The following is an 18,830-nucleotide window of genomic DNA, read 5'->3' as shown; positions in this document are numbered from 1 at the left end:
TAACTATTAATATGCAGCGAATTTGTAGTTTATTAAGCTAAAAGTCTTAATGGTTTACTGGTATGTGTATTGGATATTAGGTGACATTTTATTTTGATGGTTCATTTGAGTATTGGTAGACTGTCTGCTTAATATCTGTTGATATGCTCCTTCAACAGACATTTAACTGACTATAAGAAACTTTACAAGTGCATGTCAACTTACACTAACCCTAACCTCAACCCCAACCTAACAGTCTAGTTATAGTCTAATGAGAATTAGCTGGCATGATGCAATATAACTTGAATCCAACAAATAAATCATCAAAATAAAGTGACCGGACATTAAAATAAAGTATGAACCATATCTGGTGGAATGATAATAGAGCATTATTTGATTCAATTTTTGACGTTTTTTTAAAGTTACTTTACTTGCATCTAATATATTTTCTGTTTATGAATTTTAATGATGTACTTTTTTTGTACATTTAATTTGACGTGAACACCAAAATGGGACACCTTATGAAGAGAAAGAAAACACCTTATGAACTGTTTTCCCCCTGTAAGGACCCAAGATCACATTCTCTGCTTGCAACATTTAAAAGGTTTTTGTTAAGTGATCTTCATTTCATTTTCAATTTTATAAACAACCAGTAGGTTTTTTCAGCCAAAAAACTGGACCCCTTATCAGCATAACAAGCTAAAGAATCATGAATCAAGTTATTTTGGAAGTTGTTGAAGAAGCGAAGGTCCTGCTTCTTTGTTTCCCAAGTAAATACGACACAGGATAAGTAAAAAATGGAAAAAAACGGTGAGCAAAATTTTTGTACAAAATCATTTTATTAATCAAAATAAATAAATACATAAATATAAATGCAGGATTTATGTGAACAACACTCATTAAATACACACATATACATTATAACATTATAAAATTATATATATATATATTTTTTTTTATATATATTTATAAAAATGTATCCATTGGTACAAAATGAAATGTCTGACGTATGAACATCATCAAACTTGACTTCACAGGTGATCCGGGCATTCATGGTTTTTTGCTGCAAAACATAATAATTTTTTTAGAAGGTTTGCATGATAACTTTTATAAAACTGGATCAGTTTTATATGAAGTGTTTAAAAATTAACCCAAAATGTATTGATGCTTACTTGTCAATGATCCTTTCAATGATCTTCTTAACCCATGGGGCAGAGGGGTCCAGACAGATCTCCTGTCCTGACTTCAAGGTGGCACTGTGGAAAAACATTAGAAGAAAATCAGTAAGAAACCTAAATTTGCATCCATCTAGATCATAATGGATTCATTAAATCCTTGTATTACTGCCGTATTAGTTTGAAAACTCACATGATCTCTAAATCTTTACAGTGTGGGCTTGGAGGGAAGAGCTCCACACTCTTTATGTGTTTTCCAATGCGTCGGCTTTCTGTTTCAATGCAGCGACAGCGTGGATCTACAGCCAGACCTCTCAAGCTCATTCCTGAAAGCAAAAAAATCACAGGGATTAGTTCATATCATTCTACCACATATATGCATAACTATCTATGGTTACTGATAGTTATAGCAGTATATGTTTTTGCATGTTCACTTACCTTCAATGATGGTCAGAAATGCCAGGAAAACAATAACACACACTGAAATGATTTTGCTGGTCATTTTGCCTAAGTGAGTCTAATAATATCAAGACGAAAGAAATTAAAAGCAAATCTAGAGCTTGGATTGTAGATTCCTGAGGAGCTCAGTTCAGCTGGTGAATTCTGTTAACATGTTGAAGCCAGAGCTCTTATATACTGTAGCTGTATCCTGGATATGAGTCAGAGGGAGTTGCGCAATATCCCTCTTTGGGAAAGTTTTTCCTGATGTCACAAGTGAATCTCAGATCACCCTCAGTCATGTGACTTGATGTGACAGCAAGATTAATTAGTTTCAGGAATTTTGGAAGCCATCCACTCTGACATAGTGCATTACTTCGATATGGAGTTTTTCAGCAAAACACAATCACATTGATATCACACTTAATAAAACAAAAAAAAAAAGCAGTGATAATCATGTATGGAAAATTTTTATTAACATAATAATGACAATTTATATAGATAGAAAATATTGAGACCAATTCAAAATTGACAGGTCCATCAGATTTACAGTTTATAGTTATGATTAAAACCTTTTTTGTTTTATTTTGTAAAGTATACTGAGGAAATATTATGTGCTGTCATCATGGCAAATATAAAATAAATCTGTTATTAGAGATGAGTTATTAAAACTATTATATTTAGAAATGTGTTAAAAACTCTTCTCTCCACTAAACAGAAATTGGTAAAAAAAAAATAAAAAGGAGGAATAATAATTCTGGGGGGCTAATACTTCCGATTTCAACTGTATGTATGTATGTATGTATGTATGTATGTATGTATGTATGTATGTATGTATGTATGTAGGTCTTTTTTAGGTAATATAAAGCATATTGGTACAGCCTCTCTTACATACTCATGTTTTTTATACAGTCATGTGGTGTAAAAGGTCAATAAGCCATTGTTTGAAGGTTGGAGAATATCTTTTTTCTTTTCATTTGAGCAGTATTACCCTTTAATCTTGAAGCATAGCAAAGTCAATTGCGTTTTTCTTACTTTGACTGTGAAGTAATACCAAATATTGATTACAGGTTCTAAGTTTTTAAAGTGTCCAAAAGAAATGTAGGATTAATATTAGCTGCCAGATGGCTTTTAATTATTCACACGTAATTTAGACTAAAAAGATTTTAGATTAAATCTGCCTAAATGCAATCTGTACTTCTTTAAATTATCAGGGTATATGCCGAAGCATGCTAATAGGACTTTTAATTTACCAGTAACTCGTTTCCGGTGAATTGTATGCTAATGCAAAATCGGCACGTTTAAGGTCTGTTTTCTTTAAAAATCATCGATCTCCACTGGATGAGTGATATCCGATATAAAGTGGGTCTCAGATTGTACAAGAAGCACTGCATTAAATTGCATTTTCCAAAATTAAAATATGAGCATTTATTTTACCCCAGTATATTCAATGGAGGTTCTGCACTAGCCTGCTGATTCTGACGAGAGCGTCCAAACAAATGGCTTTTTGTATCATTTTACACTTGAGCAACTAAATGAATGCCAAAATCTGTTTAACTGATTGTATTTGAATTACATTTAAACATCGATGCTGTAAAAGGAACCGTAAAAAAATGAAAAAAAAAAATCACAATAACAGGTCACCGGACGTTTTTCACAATGGGAAACACAATAGCTCGGCATATACCCCAATAACATATTTAATATGCTAATAGGTTTAATGAAACTGTTTTTGTTTGGTCTTGCAAATAATGATTCCATTCAAATATTAAATAAAAATATTGATTTAGGCCATAAAATGACAATCGGTCAACAAGGCAAATAATAACAACAAAATTTTTTTTGCAAAAAAAAAAAAAAAAGATAAAATAATGGCATAAATTATTATTATTATTATTTTTTTTAAATATTTTTTTGTAATTTTGAAGCAATGTTATCAGACTTTAACGACTCAAAAAACATTTTATTCAACCGGTGTGACAGAACGAACCCGGACTTTCCAAAGGAAGTTGCCGTAGGGGGCGAGCGCATCAGCTGATTTTAGTCTAATACTACTGTATGTTACTAAACAAAATTGTGATTTTGTGACTGTTGATTTTTGGGAAAAGTAATATTTTCCTGATAAGCTATTTTTTATACATACAAAGATGAACTACAGAAACTGAAATCCAATAATCACCACTTTCAGTTCCTCCCTCAACATCAAAACTGTGGTGAGACGAACTCCTCCAAACACGTCTTCAAGGTGATCTCCTCACAGGCTACAACACGAGGCTTTAGCGACCTTTTTTCGTGTATGTATCACCAACATACTATTATGTGTTTTCTTCCTTCATATAGTCTTATTCTAGCATTAGTAGACACCCCTCCACTCCCGGAAGCGCTGATTCTCTCGCATATTCATAGGCTGGCTCCCTCTCTGATGCCCGCGAATTAAGGTTAGATATAACGTACGTTACTGGAAATAGTTTATTTGGTTTACAGTGTGCATAGCTTCTTGCTAATATTTAAATATCTTTTATGATTAAGATTAACATTTATCATTGCTTTGCAAAACTTTCCACTCCTATCCAATCATTTCATAGGGAATCTATGCAAATGTTTCAGGTTATACATTATTTAACACATTCACCACAATGACCAGCAAAACCCCGATTAATGTGACTTTTAACTGCACTATGGCTTTTGTTTTGTCCTCCAGTATTGACTAAATATGTTGAACAGACTTCAAACGTCTGCTAGTTCTTAACTTCACTGCCAATGCTTTTGCAATGTTGATTTAATTATATATTTTTTTCTTGAAGTTAACTAGAAATCCCAAGTGTTTCTCTTCAGCTCTGCAGAATAAAAAAACCACAAACATCTGTCTCTTGAGAAAATGTTTTCCAGTATTGCAAAATGCTTGATGAAATACCAGTCTCACTATTATGTTTAAAACCACTGTAACCACATGGAAATGATACTTTAAATAAATAATAAAAGAACTACAGCTTGGCTTTATGCTTGCTGGTCAGGCTGCTCACAGTTAGCTAAAACCAACTGTCGCAAATGATCTGTTTCTTTATTGCAATAGCGTCGCACTGATGCAATGCAGGAAGTCTCAATGTCAGCTCAAACAAAGAAAAGATTGTCATCCACCTTTCTGCAACCTGTATCTGTCACTCCATGTGAACCAACAACAGCATCAGTTTCAAAACAACAAAGACAACAAGGAAGTTGTGTCTGACACTTCGACGATGACAGTTTCAATATTAGTAGTTCGTAGAGGCCGGTGAGAGTTGGCATGCTTTTGCACAAAGATTTCACTTGAAGAATGACATTTAAAAGTCGATTTCTGTATGTTTACATGAAAGCATTTCAACTAAAAATGTAAAACTTTGCTGTTTATTTGATATCATGACAATTGGGTTTTAAGGGCCTGAAATTACAAGGTTTTGAAAGGAGTTTTAAAGTATACCAAGCTTTTGAGAAAATTGCAGTTTGCAAACTACTTGCCTTTATGCAAACTAAAGAGTGCATTTGTGAGAATGGTGACGTCAAGCACAGGCATATTTCATGTTTAGTCAATACTTGACAGAACAACAATAGCTATATACAGTACAACTATAAGCACAATTTCAAAGAATCTTTTTTTGCATGCATTTGCGGACTGCTTTTTGACAATGAATAATAGTTTCTTTAAAATGAAGAAGAGCACACATTTTAAAAGTGCATGAGATTTCTAAAGAAAAGCTCTGTAAAAATTAAGGGTTTCACACAATTCATTCATGTTGTCACAACACAAATTGATTAAGTTAACTTAACACTTTTAACAAATTTATGTGGATTGAAGATAAAAAAATTCAGTTATCCCAATTTAATCTCAGCTTATCTTAAATAAGTAGTTTGAATGAGCAACAAATATTTTTTTAGGTGTGCTAAGAAGGCTTAATTATAGCTTTTTCAACAAGAAAGATCACTTTTGGCCTGTTTCCATTAAGTGGTACGGTACAGTATGGTGTGCTTTTATGGTCATTTCCACTGTCAAAAGGTACCCAAAAGCTAACCATTTTATACTACTTTTGGGTACCCTTTCGAAAGAATAACTAGCACAACAAAAGGGTACCAAAAGGCAGAGCTACACGGGCAGCTGAACACTATTGGCTTACAGAGATACTTGTGCACAAGTCAGGAGAATGAAAACAAAGGAAGCGCCATTTTCAAATGCACAGTCGAGACATTACACCATAATAATAAATACATATATTATAACAGACCATAGTTGACCTGAGCTTAAACATACCTTGTGGTCATCTTGATTAACAGCCACAAAGCCAAGAAAAAGAGCTGAATCTACCCTGTGCCCCATAGTTATTTACAAGGTCATCTAATACGAGTGGTTTCACTTACTCCAAACAGCTTGCATGCGCTCACTGCACGTCTATATTTGAAATAACTTCTTGAGCTGATGATAATAATGTGCGCGTGACTATTAAAGTGTTTTAGATATCCAATCCTTTCAGAAACAGACAAACACAAGAGTGAAGAGAGAAAATACAAAGGAGAAGCCCGAAAAAACAAAGGAGCAAATGATTCTTTCAGCAACCTAAAAAATGAACAAACTGCCATGTTTGACTATTATCATCACCTTTTGGTTAATTATGAACTTGAAATTACGGAAATACTTTCTAACAGAGGTTACATGTGCAGGTAAAGATATACAGATACAGATGAGAGGTTTGCACTGACTGTGGGCTATATGTTGTGTGTTGTTTTTGAACGCAAATAAGGACTGAATGTACTGTATGTGTAGTTGTTCTGTAATTGGTAGCATAATGGAGACTGTAAGGCAGTGGTTCCCAAACTTTTTGCTGTGTGCATACCTTTCTAATATTTGACACCTGTCAAGCACCCCTTTCTCCACATTTTTAACTACAATAACTAAATACACATATTTTCTGTATACATGATTACAATAAAAATAATAAAATACATAATTTAATGGACAAGCTTTTATGAAGTTGACAATTTTCACAACGTCAGTAAGTACAGTCTAAAGTTCATCTGCTATGTTTTTTTTATCGCGAGAGCTTCTTGCTGGATGCTGTATTCCCAGGAAACCGATGGTGCAACTTTTCAGATGAAAGCTACTCCTCCTTTGTCTCTCCTTTTTTTATCTTCTGCAGTTTAACCAATTTTCCTTGGAAAAAAAAAGTTACAGGCATGTCTTGTATGTGGCTGTGTCCTGTTTGTAAGAGCCGGATCACATATGAGGGCTTAAGACCTTACCACAGACTACATTTTGCGCATTTGCATTTTCTGCATCTTCAATCCATGTAAACCAATATAACTTGACATTTTCTCACTCTCTAACGCAGGCCTAATTCTCTTCATCAGTACATCTATGCTGGATTTCTCTGTTTACGCCTGTGCCTCTTCAACTCGTTTGTTATCCTCCAAGTCTTTATATTCAAGGCCGCTGCACATCTCCATAGAAGAGGCCGATGTAGATAGTTCATTCCTACTGTTACTCGACTTCTTTAAAGTGACAGATTTTAACCAGATGTCCATTTTGATAAATAAAGTAAGCGGAAAAAAAATTGCGAATGTGCTATCACTTAGCGCCTAATGTGAAAGGGTGGGGCTGTTGTGACGCAAACGTGAAACTGCGAAATGAGTGAGTATAAAGTTGTAAAATACAATTTGTAATGTGATTTTTTTTTTCTCTCAGTGAATTTCTTTCCTCTCAAAAATATGACATGTAAAGTTTACCCAAGATAATTGCATAAAAATAATAAAAGATAACATTTTCCGCCATTACAAACATTCTCTCACTCACCCCTGGTGGTCAGACTGTGCACCCCAGTTTGGGAACCGCTGCTGTAAGGGGCTGTATGAGTTCATATATGTTGCATTTATCAATTTAATAAAATTGCAGATGTTATAGTAGGCTATTGCGCCCTATTATTGATCTGTAGTTATAATCAAATCATGTTCATATAAAGGTTAGTAATGAACATTTGTACACAAGTATTTATGTGTATAAAGCATTTAAGTATTTGTTTTGTGAGAAGTGCTTCTCATATGATATGTGAACGACCCGTACTGCTTATCTGTAGACATTTCCTTGAGTGAGAATGATGTCGACTGAAACGTGGATATCATTGTTACCCTTTTGGCAGTGGAAACGTAAGCCTGAAAGGTGACTCATAACAACCCGTACCGTACTGTACCACTCAGTGGAAACAGGCCATTTGTTATCAATAATGATTGAGTAGTAGTAAACAAATTATTGTGTCCTCTTGCTTACCAAGCATATTTAAAAATAAATTGTTAAATATAATATTTATAACTATGCATATGTCAGTCAATATGTAATAAAGTGTTTTCATGACAGCATTAGTCTGCCACATTGAAAGTAAACAATGCCACTGAACGAAACAGCATATTGTGCAGATTACTGCTGCTAAAAATTATTATTTATTTAATGTTTTGTCCTGTACTAATTGGTCAGACTAGATTAAAAAAAAACATTTAGAGTACTAAAGATGTCAAACATTATAACAAATCAAGCAGAATAAAGCCTATGTGCAATTCCAGCAATATAGATGTGAAATTTGCAGTAAAAAAATTCAAAACATAAATTCACATAGAAAGTATATGTTAACATTATATTAAAACATCTGTTTATATTACCAAAACAACTAACCACAGAGTTATGGAATAAAAAAAAAATCAATCTGTAAACATTTTTTGGATTTTAAATGAGGAAAATAGACATGCACTAAGGATGTGACAAAAAAGTCTGCTAGTTTACAGTCTACAACAATGTAGAAATGCTGTGAATTAAACTGCACAACCCAAAAGAAACAATGCTCATCAAAAGAATAAGAGTTGGCTTACTATAGAACAAACATGTACTGTAAAATACTTGCTTACACAAAAAATGTAGAAACGGTTTCTCTTTTTTGGTGAAAACCTCATTTTTTTTTCTTGACAAGGTTGACATTTGCATGGAATTTCTCATATTAAATCGAACCTGTCAAAATATTTCCGAAGACTTTCTAAATCTGAATCTGAATGATTTAGCATGCTTTCACACACCTTTCCATGGTTTAAACAGCATAAATAAGCAAAACAGATCAATAGATTACAGTGTTTTCCATGCTGTTGTTGACATTTGAGTATCTCCATAATGAGGCAACAAAATCATAAGTGAAAACACTCTGTGCACGTGTCTACTCACTTAAATACTCAGAAAGAGAGTTTTATTCAGGACCTGTTAGATGGAACACCTTTTTCCTTGAAGGTCTGGCTTCACAGAGATCTTTCAGGAAGATTTCCATCTTGATGACTTGACAGCTGAGTGTAAATAATCTAATTACTTTCTTTGATATCTCCCTTTCAGAGAGATGCATTTTCTACGCCTGCCAATATGCAAATAATGGAAATCAAGACTGTCTAGTGTGAACCTGTGAGTAACTGTCTTATCTGAAACTAATATGCGTAAACCATCTTATCTGATGAAGTGTGAGCTGCATGGGCTTTTCCACAATCTGGGTGTGTCTTCAATAAAATAAATTAAACAATAACAAATTGATTATGCATGATCAAATAATGAGAATAAAAACTGTTCTAAGGTTTTTAATTTATAGTGCATTTACTTGCCAATGTAACTGTTTTTTTTTTGTGGTTCACAAGTGTTTTCTATGGGGTGGCGCGGTGATGCAGTAGGTTGTGCTGTCGCCTCACAGCAAGCAGGTCGCTGGTTCGAGTCTTGGGTTAGTTGGCATTGCTGTGTGGAGTTTGCATGTTCTCCCTGCATGCCTTCGCGCAGGTTTCCTTCCGGTGCTCCGGTTTCCCCCACAGTCCAAAGACATGCAGTACGGGTGAATTGGGTAGGATAAATTTTCCATAGTGTATGAGTGTGTATGGATGTTTCCCAGAGATGGGTTGCAGCTGGAAGGGCATCCGCTGCATAAAACATATGCTGGATAAGATGGCGGTTCATTCTGCTGTGGCAACCCCATATAAAAAAAAAAATAAACATACCTCCTGGGACATATTTGGCACTCTCCAGAAATGTATAGTGGGCTACATTTTTAGAATGAGCCTGTGTTGCAGTGGTTACAGGTTTTCAGCCTTCTTCAAAATATCTTCTTATGCATTTAACAGAAGAAAGTAACTCATAACGGTTTGAAACCATTTAAGGGTCAGTAAACAGTGAGTAAATCTTCATTTCTGGGTAACGAACGATCACTCGTTCTCTGTGTTTCACTTAGTCAGTTAATCAATAAATGACACTTTCCTGTTAAATACTGATTTTTTCAAACACATTACTGTAAGGAAGATGTGGATGTTTTCTCCAGCTTCCTTCATCCTCACTGGAGGAAGTGGGAAATTTCTAATGGACTAAACAAATTGCAGATTCAGATAGTATGTGTCAGATGGATTGTTTAGTGTCAGGTGTGTGTGTGTTATCAGCATGATGAATGTGCACTGCACAACGTGAGAACGTGCAGTTATTTTGTATTAATTGTGGCTCTTCACAATTACTTTAAGAATAAGACACACACCTCAAGAGTAAAACCCTAAGGCTTTTTTTTCTCCCCTTAACGGTATTAAAAAATTACAGTCTAATAATTGCTTTGTATGTGTGGGAGCATTTTTCTGGTGAAGAGCAGCACGTGTGCTTCTGATGTTTACCTGTTTGACATCAAACACATTTAACCACTGCAGTCTTTCCAAACTCAATTGTGAAATCCTGGAATATTTGTTTGGGAGATTTTCATGCGTACAGTTTTAAAATGGAGAAGTGATACTGGCTCTTATTTGATAAAGAAATGTCATTTCTCCTGGATTAATCAAACTTATGTTGTGCGTAAAGTAAAAAGAGACATTTATATACACATCTTCATTTAGAAACAGAGGGCATATAGCTGGGGTCTGTGGCTCTCTGTGTTATTAAATGGTATTTATGAAATTAAAGAAATAGTAGACTATTTAGAATGATTAAACTGTATTTTCATATCCATATGATGAAAAGTATTGAAATGAAAGATCAGATACATTTAAATCTGATCAGGAAATATTGGATCATCAGACTACTTTTCAGCTAATAGAGCTAGGATTTATTCAATATGGCAGGTTTGTCCTTCAGCTTCATATTGGTTGAAATGCTGTCAACCCTGAATAAAGTCTACTGTATATGAATCACACAATACTTTTAGGTCCGAGGTATATTTTGTCCGCATTAGGAAGAGCATCATTGAAATGGTTGTTATATCTGGTTATTTCTGTATCGTGATTCTGCAGAAAGAAAGCTGCAAATAAATTGAACAGAAGAACTCTTCCTGTAAACTCTTATCCCAGTGTTTACTTGATCAAGGCCAAGATTTTAAGTCTTATTCCAGTAAGCTGGAGAGAGAGAGAGAAGGAGATAGAGAGCGAGAACTTATTTATGAAAGCAAATTTATCGCTTTTAAATTTTACTTATTGTATTCTCATTTGCTCTTTTCGTAAGTACTTACCAAGCAAATATTTCTTTAACTAAAACAAGCTTTTTGGATTTGGAAGGGTCATGGGAAATGTTCAGCATATGTGACTCACCATGTAGTGAAAGCTATCTGTATTTCATTAATTTTCCAACAGCTTAGTCCCTTTATCAACCCTCAACTTATCCAGCATTTGTTTTGCACAGCGGATGCCCTTCCAACTGCAACGCAGAACTGGGAAACATCCATACACACTCATTTACACACATACACTACAGCAAGGTTCATTTATTCAATTCACCTATGACGCATGTCTTTGGACTGTGGGGGAAACTGGAGCACCCGGAGGAAATCCACGTGAACATGGGGAGAACATGCACTGGCTGTGAGGCGACAGTGCTAACCACTGAGCCACCGTGACACCGCTATCTGAATTTATACAGATTTATATTATAGTTTTGATTTAATGTTGCAAAATTATAAAGAAATCATTGATATATTTACACTGAAAAGCAGGGTGCGAATTATACATTGATGATTAAGATCAAGTTTCTTGTTTATGTTCGGTTATCTGCCTCAGTGAACCAAATTTATATATTTAATTCAATCACATCTAATTTATTAACCAAACTTTTGTTTTCAGTGTTTTGGGGGATATTCATTCATTCATTCATTGTCTTGTTGGCTTAGTCCCTTTATTAATCTGGGGTCGCCACAGCGGAATGAACCGCCAACTTATCCAGCAAGTTTTTACGCTGCGGATGCCCTTCCAGCCGCAACCCATCTCTGGGAATTTGAGGGATATTGAGTGGTTCTCAATGACGATTGTGATATTAAATAAATGGTGACCAGTTTGCTTTTTAGCACCTATTAACCCATTTGTGCCCAAATTTTTTCAAATGGTTTCATGCATGTAGGTTTGTTAATAGTGTCCTATACAAAACAAGTTTTGCATTTATTTTCTTCAGATTTTTAGATTTTTTTCTAGAACTTTGTATTTAAATATGCAGCAACTAGTTGCCGGTGGGCAAATATGTTGTAAGAACCCTTCAATGTAAAATTTGCATAGGAGGAAAACATTTGGCATTCTAACTCAAAATACCTGCTTTTAACAGATCAGTTCATATTCAAAAACATTTATTATGTTTAAAACTGGAAAACCAAATGATATGACCCCCTCCCCAATAATTATCTAATGAATATTTTCATGATTATGAAAACACAAAGAACTAATCCATTTGTCTTAAAGTGATAAAACACACTCTTGCTTTCCCCAATAAACTACTGTGTGTCAAAAAGATTTAAAATTTGAAATTAATATATTAAAAATAATAAAACAATTTCAATGTCTTATTCTCTACACAGCAAAATCCCAAGAGTACAGTATTTGCTCCCACACTGCGAGTTTACAGCAGTCAAAGAAAACAACAACATAAAACCATTGAGTCAAAGAGCCCATGTAGAGTAAATAATACTCTCCACAATGGTTGCCTAAAAAACAAGATTTTAGTAAATCTCTCTATAACAGAAAAATAAATAGTTGTGGGAGTGGGACCAGTGGGAGAAGTTGAATTTGCTGTGTATCAAATTGTGTATCCAAAAGTCTCTTTAAATTAAAGATATCAGTTAAATGGTCAAGTTATTTTTAGATGGGGTGATATGAAAGCAAAAAAACATTAAACAAGTCCAATAACCTTGAATTATTAACTGAGTAACACATTATCGCTAATTTCTCATGATGTATGTATGTACCAACAAGATATTTGTCCACCGTCAATAGTTGCCACATGAGCTTTTGACAAAGTATACAAAAATTTGTAGATCTCTTGAATGTAACAAACATAAAATGTTAATCAAATCTTAGGTAAACTCTAAATGACCTCTGACCTCAGCGTCACGTTCATCCTAAATGCAGATTTTCATTGAATGAGAGATTCCAGAAGACAAATGTTGACATTTTAGGTTTTCAGCTAAAAAATGTACTCAACAAAAACATTTGAAAGTGGAAGACTTCGAACGTCCTCAATTAACCAGATGAACATTTTGTAAACAATATGGCCTGTACAGCAGCACACTCTTGTGTTTAGCATGTAGTAGTGCACCATGGATTTCATTTCCTCACTAGGCATGCGTAGAGAATAGAGATGCCAGCTGGAGATGTGATGATGCGTCGTAACAGTTCTGCTCTCGGGCATCATATCGGTATTGAGGTTATAGATTCTTGTCTTTAAACCAGGGATGTCTAAACTCGCTCCTGGGGGGAAATTGAGCAGCAATTTTTTTTTAGTTCCAATCCTAATTAAACACACCTAACAGCTATAAAGATATTGGCTTGGTAACTTCCGGACTGGTGTGTTGAGGCAAGTTGGAGCTATAAACTTTGCAGGACAGACACACATTTTTTTAAAGATTCAATTCTTCACAAAATTTTCTACATAGACTACTAATTTAGATTGATTTATTCATTAATTACTTAGTTTATTTAATTTGTCCCTTTAATTTAATGACTGCAACAGGTTATTTTTTCTTAATTAGGTATATCATAAATTCTGTTTGATTGTCATATTGTAAAAAAAATATAAGTGACACAAGATCTAACAATTGTAAGATTTAATATTTTTATAACTGGGGCAGCACGGTGGCTCAGGGTAGCACTTTCGCCTCACAGCAAGAAAGAAGGTCGCTGGTTTTGGGTCAGAGTGGAGTTTGTGTGGAGTTTGCATGTTCTCCCCGTGTTTGTGTGGGTTTCCTCTGGGTGCTCCGGTTTCCCCCACAAGTCCCAAGACATGCGGTACAGGTAAAGTGGGTAAGCTAAATTGGCTGTGGTGTATGTATGTAAATGTAAGAGTGTATAGGTGTTTCACAGTGATGGATTGCGGCTGATAGGGCATCCGCTGCGTAATACATATGCTGGATAAGTTAGCTCATTCTGCTGTGGCGACCCCTGATTAATAAAGGGACTAAGCCAAAACCAAAATGAATGAAATTATTTTTATTATTACTGTGTATTTTAAACCTTGTTTCTCACATATGTTATTAGTATGTATTTTGAGTATGAACAGTTTTAGTATCATGATACTTTTGGAAGTATTTTGGAGTTTATGTAAATAGGCTCACCTAAATGTTGATAGGTCTGATTAACCAGATAATCTGCGTTCATTAGGATTATTAGCAAATTAAGGTATCTTGAATTACATGATTTTAGTTTAGCACCAGCTGTGTCTGAAGAAAACTGATATTATTTAAAATGTAAATTGTTATTTTTCTGAAAATAATACAAAATTAACACAATGCGTCTAGTGTAGTATATAATAATTAGACACAAATGTGTTCAAGCAACCTCTTCTGGATGAACTAAGATGACAGATGTAGCCTATTATTATTATTATTATTAGTAGTATTAGTAGTAGTAGTATTGATAATAATAATAATAATAATAATAATAATAATAATAATACCAATAAAAATAACAATTCATTTCTTTCTTTATTTTTCAGCTTAGTCACTTTATTAATCTGGGGTTCCCACAGCGGAATGAACCGCCAACTTATCCAGCATATGTTTTATGCAGTGGATGCCCTTCCAGCTGCAACCCACCACTGGGAAACAGCCATACACACACATTCATACACATACAGTATGGACAATTTACGTTATCCAATTCACCTGTACCACATGTCTTTGGACTTGTGGGGGAATCCGGAGCACCCAAAGGAAACATGGGGAGAACATGGGGAGAACATGCAAACTACACAGAAACGCCAACTGACCCAGCTTGGGTTTGAACCAGCTACCTTCTTGCTGTGAGGTGATTGTGCTACCCACTGCGCCACTGTGCTGCCCAATAATGATAATAATAATGATTAATAATAATAATATTACCAATAATAATAATAATAATAATAATAATAATTTGCGGCTGGAAGGGCATCCGCTGTGTAAAAACGTGCTGGATAATTTGTCGGATCATTCCGCTGTGGCGACCCCGAATTAATAAAGGGACTAAGCCGACAAGAAAATGAATGAATTAATACTACTACTACTACTAATAAAAATAATTTATAATAATAATAATAATAATAGTACCAATAATAATAATAATGATAATAATAATAATAATAATATTAAAAACAACAATAACAAAATTAATTATAATAATACCAATAATAATAATAAGAATAGTAATAATAACAATTATAATGACAATTTATAATATTAATACAAATACTACTACTGCTACTACTAATAATAATATTAAAAATAGTACCAATAATAATAAGAATACTTATTAATACCAATAATAATAATAATTAATACAAATAATAATACAAAAATAATTGATAATAACATTAAATTAAATTTACAAATTCTAAATAAACTGAATGAAAGTAGCATAAATGACTTTTATTTTTAAATTATCCACAAAAGTAAATTTTCTTCATTTTTTTGATTGTTCAAAATTTGTTTGTTAAAGTGACAGTTTTATCACGATTTACCTTTCGGAGCGGTTCATTTTAAAATGCTTTCTTGTGATCAATTATTCATTTGACCTTATTAATAATATTATTGCCATGGCGATTTATGAAGTATGAATACGAAAACTCTACAAGTGCATGATATTTGAGAGGGCGGGGCATGGTTTTGGAAGGGAGGGGAGAAGGGGGCGAGGTGCTGCTGTATGCAAACACGTTCAAGAGAGATGGCAACGTCAACGCGCATAATGATGAACCCATGGAACCGTCGGATGTGAACGCGCTTCTTCCTCCCGTTGGTGATCATCGACCCCTTGGTTTACATATCTGATCATCAGACTCTGATCGGCGCATCTCACTTCGAGAGACCAGGAACCAAAGCAGAAGCTAAGAAAAAATCCTTCAAGTGCTCTCCTTTTGGTCTACAGGAGGGACGAGTGAGGAGACTGACTGCGCTTCCCCGCATCATCATCCTCTTCCTCGCGCTGCCGATTCCCCATCACAATGGCTCTGACCATCTGCACCAGATTCACGGACGAATATCAGCTTTTTGAGGAGCTCGGAAAGTGAGTGATGGGTTTTCTACTGCATTGCATTCCTGTGCGTTTTGTTATATAATACGCACGCTTGAGGTTTCCGAACGCACAATGAAATGATGCGTCTTGCATTTGACAGCTCCGCTGGAATTGCAGCGAACGCTTTTAATAATAACCTTGCCGTGAGCGCTTGGACACTTGAGTTGCACTGCTAGCAGCCAAACCAGACGGCGTTCACAGACAATCTCGGGCGCGTTTGGAACGGTGCAATTCCAAACGAGATGCCCAAAAATGCAGCGTATGTGGGCACCGTTCTAGGTTCTGTGACGCGGCCATTGTGATCATCACGTCAGAAACCCGAACAGCTGGTATAATGTACATTTTAAGGGGGGTGGGGCTCGGGATTTTTCCCCCCCAGAGACAGAAATACTCATGGCAATGCGACAACAGTGCAGACACGCATTCCCGTGTCGTTAATTATCGCGTTGGGGATTCCTTGCGCTGCGTTTGACCGGGGAGGGGGGAGGGAGCGCAGCAGAGGCCAACATCGGTGGTCCCGATCTGTACGCGTTTGAGGAGATACCCTTTGAGCATGCAGTAATACATTTATTCCGATGTGCTTATGCGTTCAGATCTAAAATGACCCGGATCGAGTCCGTTTTAAGCCCGCTGTGACCTTAAATTGAAATCTGGAATAACGTTGCGTAAAATATGATGTTGTCGAAGCGTCTCTGCGCCATCTGCGCGGTGGCATCATGTATGAAGAATGGGCAGCACGCGTTGGCTTCCACTGTTGCATATGCATTTTTTGTCAATTATAGGCTGATATTGAGCGAAATCCCCGAAACCACAGGCAGAGGGTCATGCATGAGTTATGCATGAATGCAGTTATTGAATATACATAAATATTTGACCAGAAGATAATTTTCAGAGTCTCTAGATTTGCTTAGAATAAATTTAACTACAGTTGGCTCCATAAACGTCTGATCAATTTTCTTCAAAATCTTAAGTAAACAAATATTTGATTTTTAAAGTAAAATGTTTAAACCCAAAGACAAATATTAGTCTACCAATTTAATCAAACCGATTTAAAAAAAAAAAAAAATGATATTCAAAAACGTTCAAGTATAAGTTGTAGCAATGTTTCCAACCAACATTTCACTAAAGCACTAAATTAAGATACTGGTCAGAGTACACTAGATAGACATTATTATGTCACTTTCACCTGAAGAGGAGGTTACTATAGCAACAGTATGCTGCTCGAGCACATTCCATTAGGATCATCACATCCACTAAACAAGAGGTCTGTGCTTCAGCTCTTAGTTCTCTGAATTTATCTGCTTTTGTTTCATTTGAAATGAAATGTATTTATTTAACAAGGGCCAATGCTTATTAATCGAGCCAGAGTTAGCCACAAGGGCTAATTTTCATCTGTTGCCCCAACTATATGGCACCCTCCCACCCCCAAATTTAGAGTTAAATGCTTTCATTTAGATTATGTTCTTATTGATTTTGAAACAATACCATGTTTTTACTTTAATAGAGTTAGACGTTAGATATTTGGTGGAATAAGCCTGTTTTTTAACAAGTTGTGATTAAAAATAGACATTATTATTCTGATTAGTTATTATCTTCTAGTTAAAATTGCTTTAAATGTCAATCTGTTATTTAGGATTTGTAAGAAACATTCTCCGACATTTCATCACCTTGGAATTATAAGGTTTTATCTGCGTTCTCAACGATTTTGAGATATTGAGCTTCAAAGATTTTGAATTCCATATAGCAAACAGTATGTGTGTAACATTTGTTTTTTAAATAAAGTCTTAAAATGTAAACAACTTCCCGTAATGTAAAAAACAGCCCATAATGTAAACAAGTTGTCATTTAATAAGGATAAGTCAATAGAACCTTATAATTCTAAGGTGACGATTTATAAAATGAACAAATTAATTAAAATCAAGCCTGTTTATACACTCTTAGAAATAAAGGAAAGTGAGCTGTCACTGGGATGGTACCTTATCAAAAGCTATTTGTACCTAAAAGGTCCATATTAATATCCCAAGGGTACATATTAGTTTCTAAATAGTACAAAAGAGTTCCTCTTAAATTCTTTAGGTACTAATATATACTTTTGAGGTACCAATATGTACCCTTTAAGTACAAATGTTTACCTTTTGAAAAGGTACAAGCCCAGTGACAGCTTGCGTACCTTTATTTCCGAGAGTGTACATATTTAGATTAGATTAGATTAGATTTAACTTTATTGTCATTACACATGTACAAGTACAAGGCAACATACAATGCAGTTTAGGTCTAAGCAGGAGTGCAATGTAGGAGCGCAAATATAGGATATAGAAGCTATAAAGTGCAGTTATATGGTGATATTTACAGATGAATGTGCTTTATAAACAGGTTGTATTAGCTATGAACAGAAATAAACAATAGATAGGTACAGGTTGCTATTAATAATCAGATAAATATGAACATAATTACAAATGTATGTACTGTGGGTAATGTACAATTCAAAATGAATGTAATGAATCAGTGCAATGTAGTGTAATGAGTTATTTTTTAAATGTGCAAATATTAAATAGTGCAGTGATTATGGGGAGTATAAGTTATGAGGAGAGTGTGGGGGTGTATGAGAGGGCAAAAGAGTCAGTGTGGGCAGAGTTCAAAAGGGAGACAGCTCTGGGGGAAAAGCTGTTCCTCGGTCTGCTGGTTTGTCTTTGTTTTTACAGTAAGTATTTATAGTAA

General features: G+C 34.9%; 2 protein-coding genes and 1 long non-coding RNA gene across 31 annotated transcripts in view; 2 read left to right on the top strand and 1 right to left on the bottom strand.

Moving 5' to 3' along the window:
• Positions 1–799: 799 nt before the first annotated feature.
• On the bottom strand, positions 800–1,759 carry cxcl8a (chemokine (C-X-C motif) ligand 8a). 2 transcript variants are annotated; one of them, XM_087236991.1, is made up of 4 exons: positions 1,593–1,759; positions 1,348–1,480; positions 1,152–1,235; positions 800–1,042 (listed from the first exon to the last, which is right to left on the bottom strand). In XM_087236991.1, the coding sequence occupies exons 1-4, from the start codon at positions 1,654–1,656 to the stop codon at positions 1,030–1,032; spliced, it is 294 nt and encodes a 97-aa protein (XP_087093117.1). In that variant the 5' UTR covers positions 1,657–1,759; the 3' UTR covers positions 800–1,029. The 2 variants fall into 2 exon arrangements, with proteins under 2 accessions (XP_087093117.1, XP_087093118.1); XM_087236992.1 differs by lacking the exon at positions 800–1,042 and having other exon boundaries at positions 1,148–1,235.
• Positions 1,760–3,859: 2,100 nt separating this feature from the next.
• Positions 3,860–11,605, top strand: LOC141385233 (uncharacterized). Its single transcript, XR_015476432.1, has 5 exons — positions 3,860–4,030; positions 6,660–6,801; positions 6,950–7,077; positions 8,980–9,045; positions 9,273–11,605. It is a non-coding gene; the product is annotated as an uncharacterized LOC141385233 (long non-coding RNA).
• Positions 11,606–15,778: 4,173 nt separating this feature from the next.
• Positions 15,779–18,830, top strand: part of camk2d2 (calcium/calmodulin-dependent protein kinase (CaM kinase) II delta 2) — a 75,530-nt gene continuing 72,478 nt past the window's right edge. For 27 of the 28 annotated variants that reach the window (XR_015475704.1, XR_015475707.1, XR_015475701.1 and 24 more), the window contains exon 1: positions 15,779–16,103. Coding sequence is in view for 21 of the 28 variants with exons in the window: in XM_087235540.1 (XP_087091666.1) it covers positions 16,042–16,103 (62 nt within the window). In the remaining 7 variants the exon portion in view is untranslated. 28 annotated transcript variants of the gene reach the window in all.

The sequence above is a fragment of the Danio rerio genome, chromosome 1, assembly GCF_052040795.2.
Source record: "Danio rerio strain M-AB ecotype USA chromosome 1, GRCz13ab, whole genome shotgun sequence".
Lineage (NCBI taxonomy): Eukaryota > Metazoa > Chordata > Actinopteri > Cypriniformes > Danionidae > Danio > Danio rerio.
Note: the sequence above shows the minus strand (reverse complement) of the source record. Positions and strands in the feature narration are given on the sequence as shown.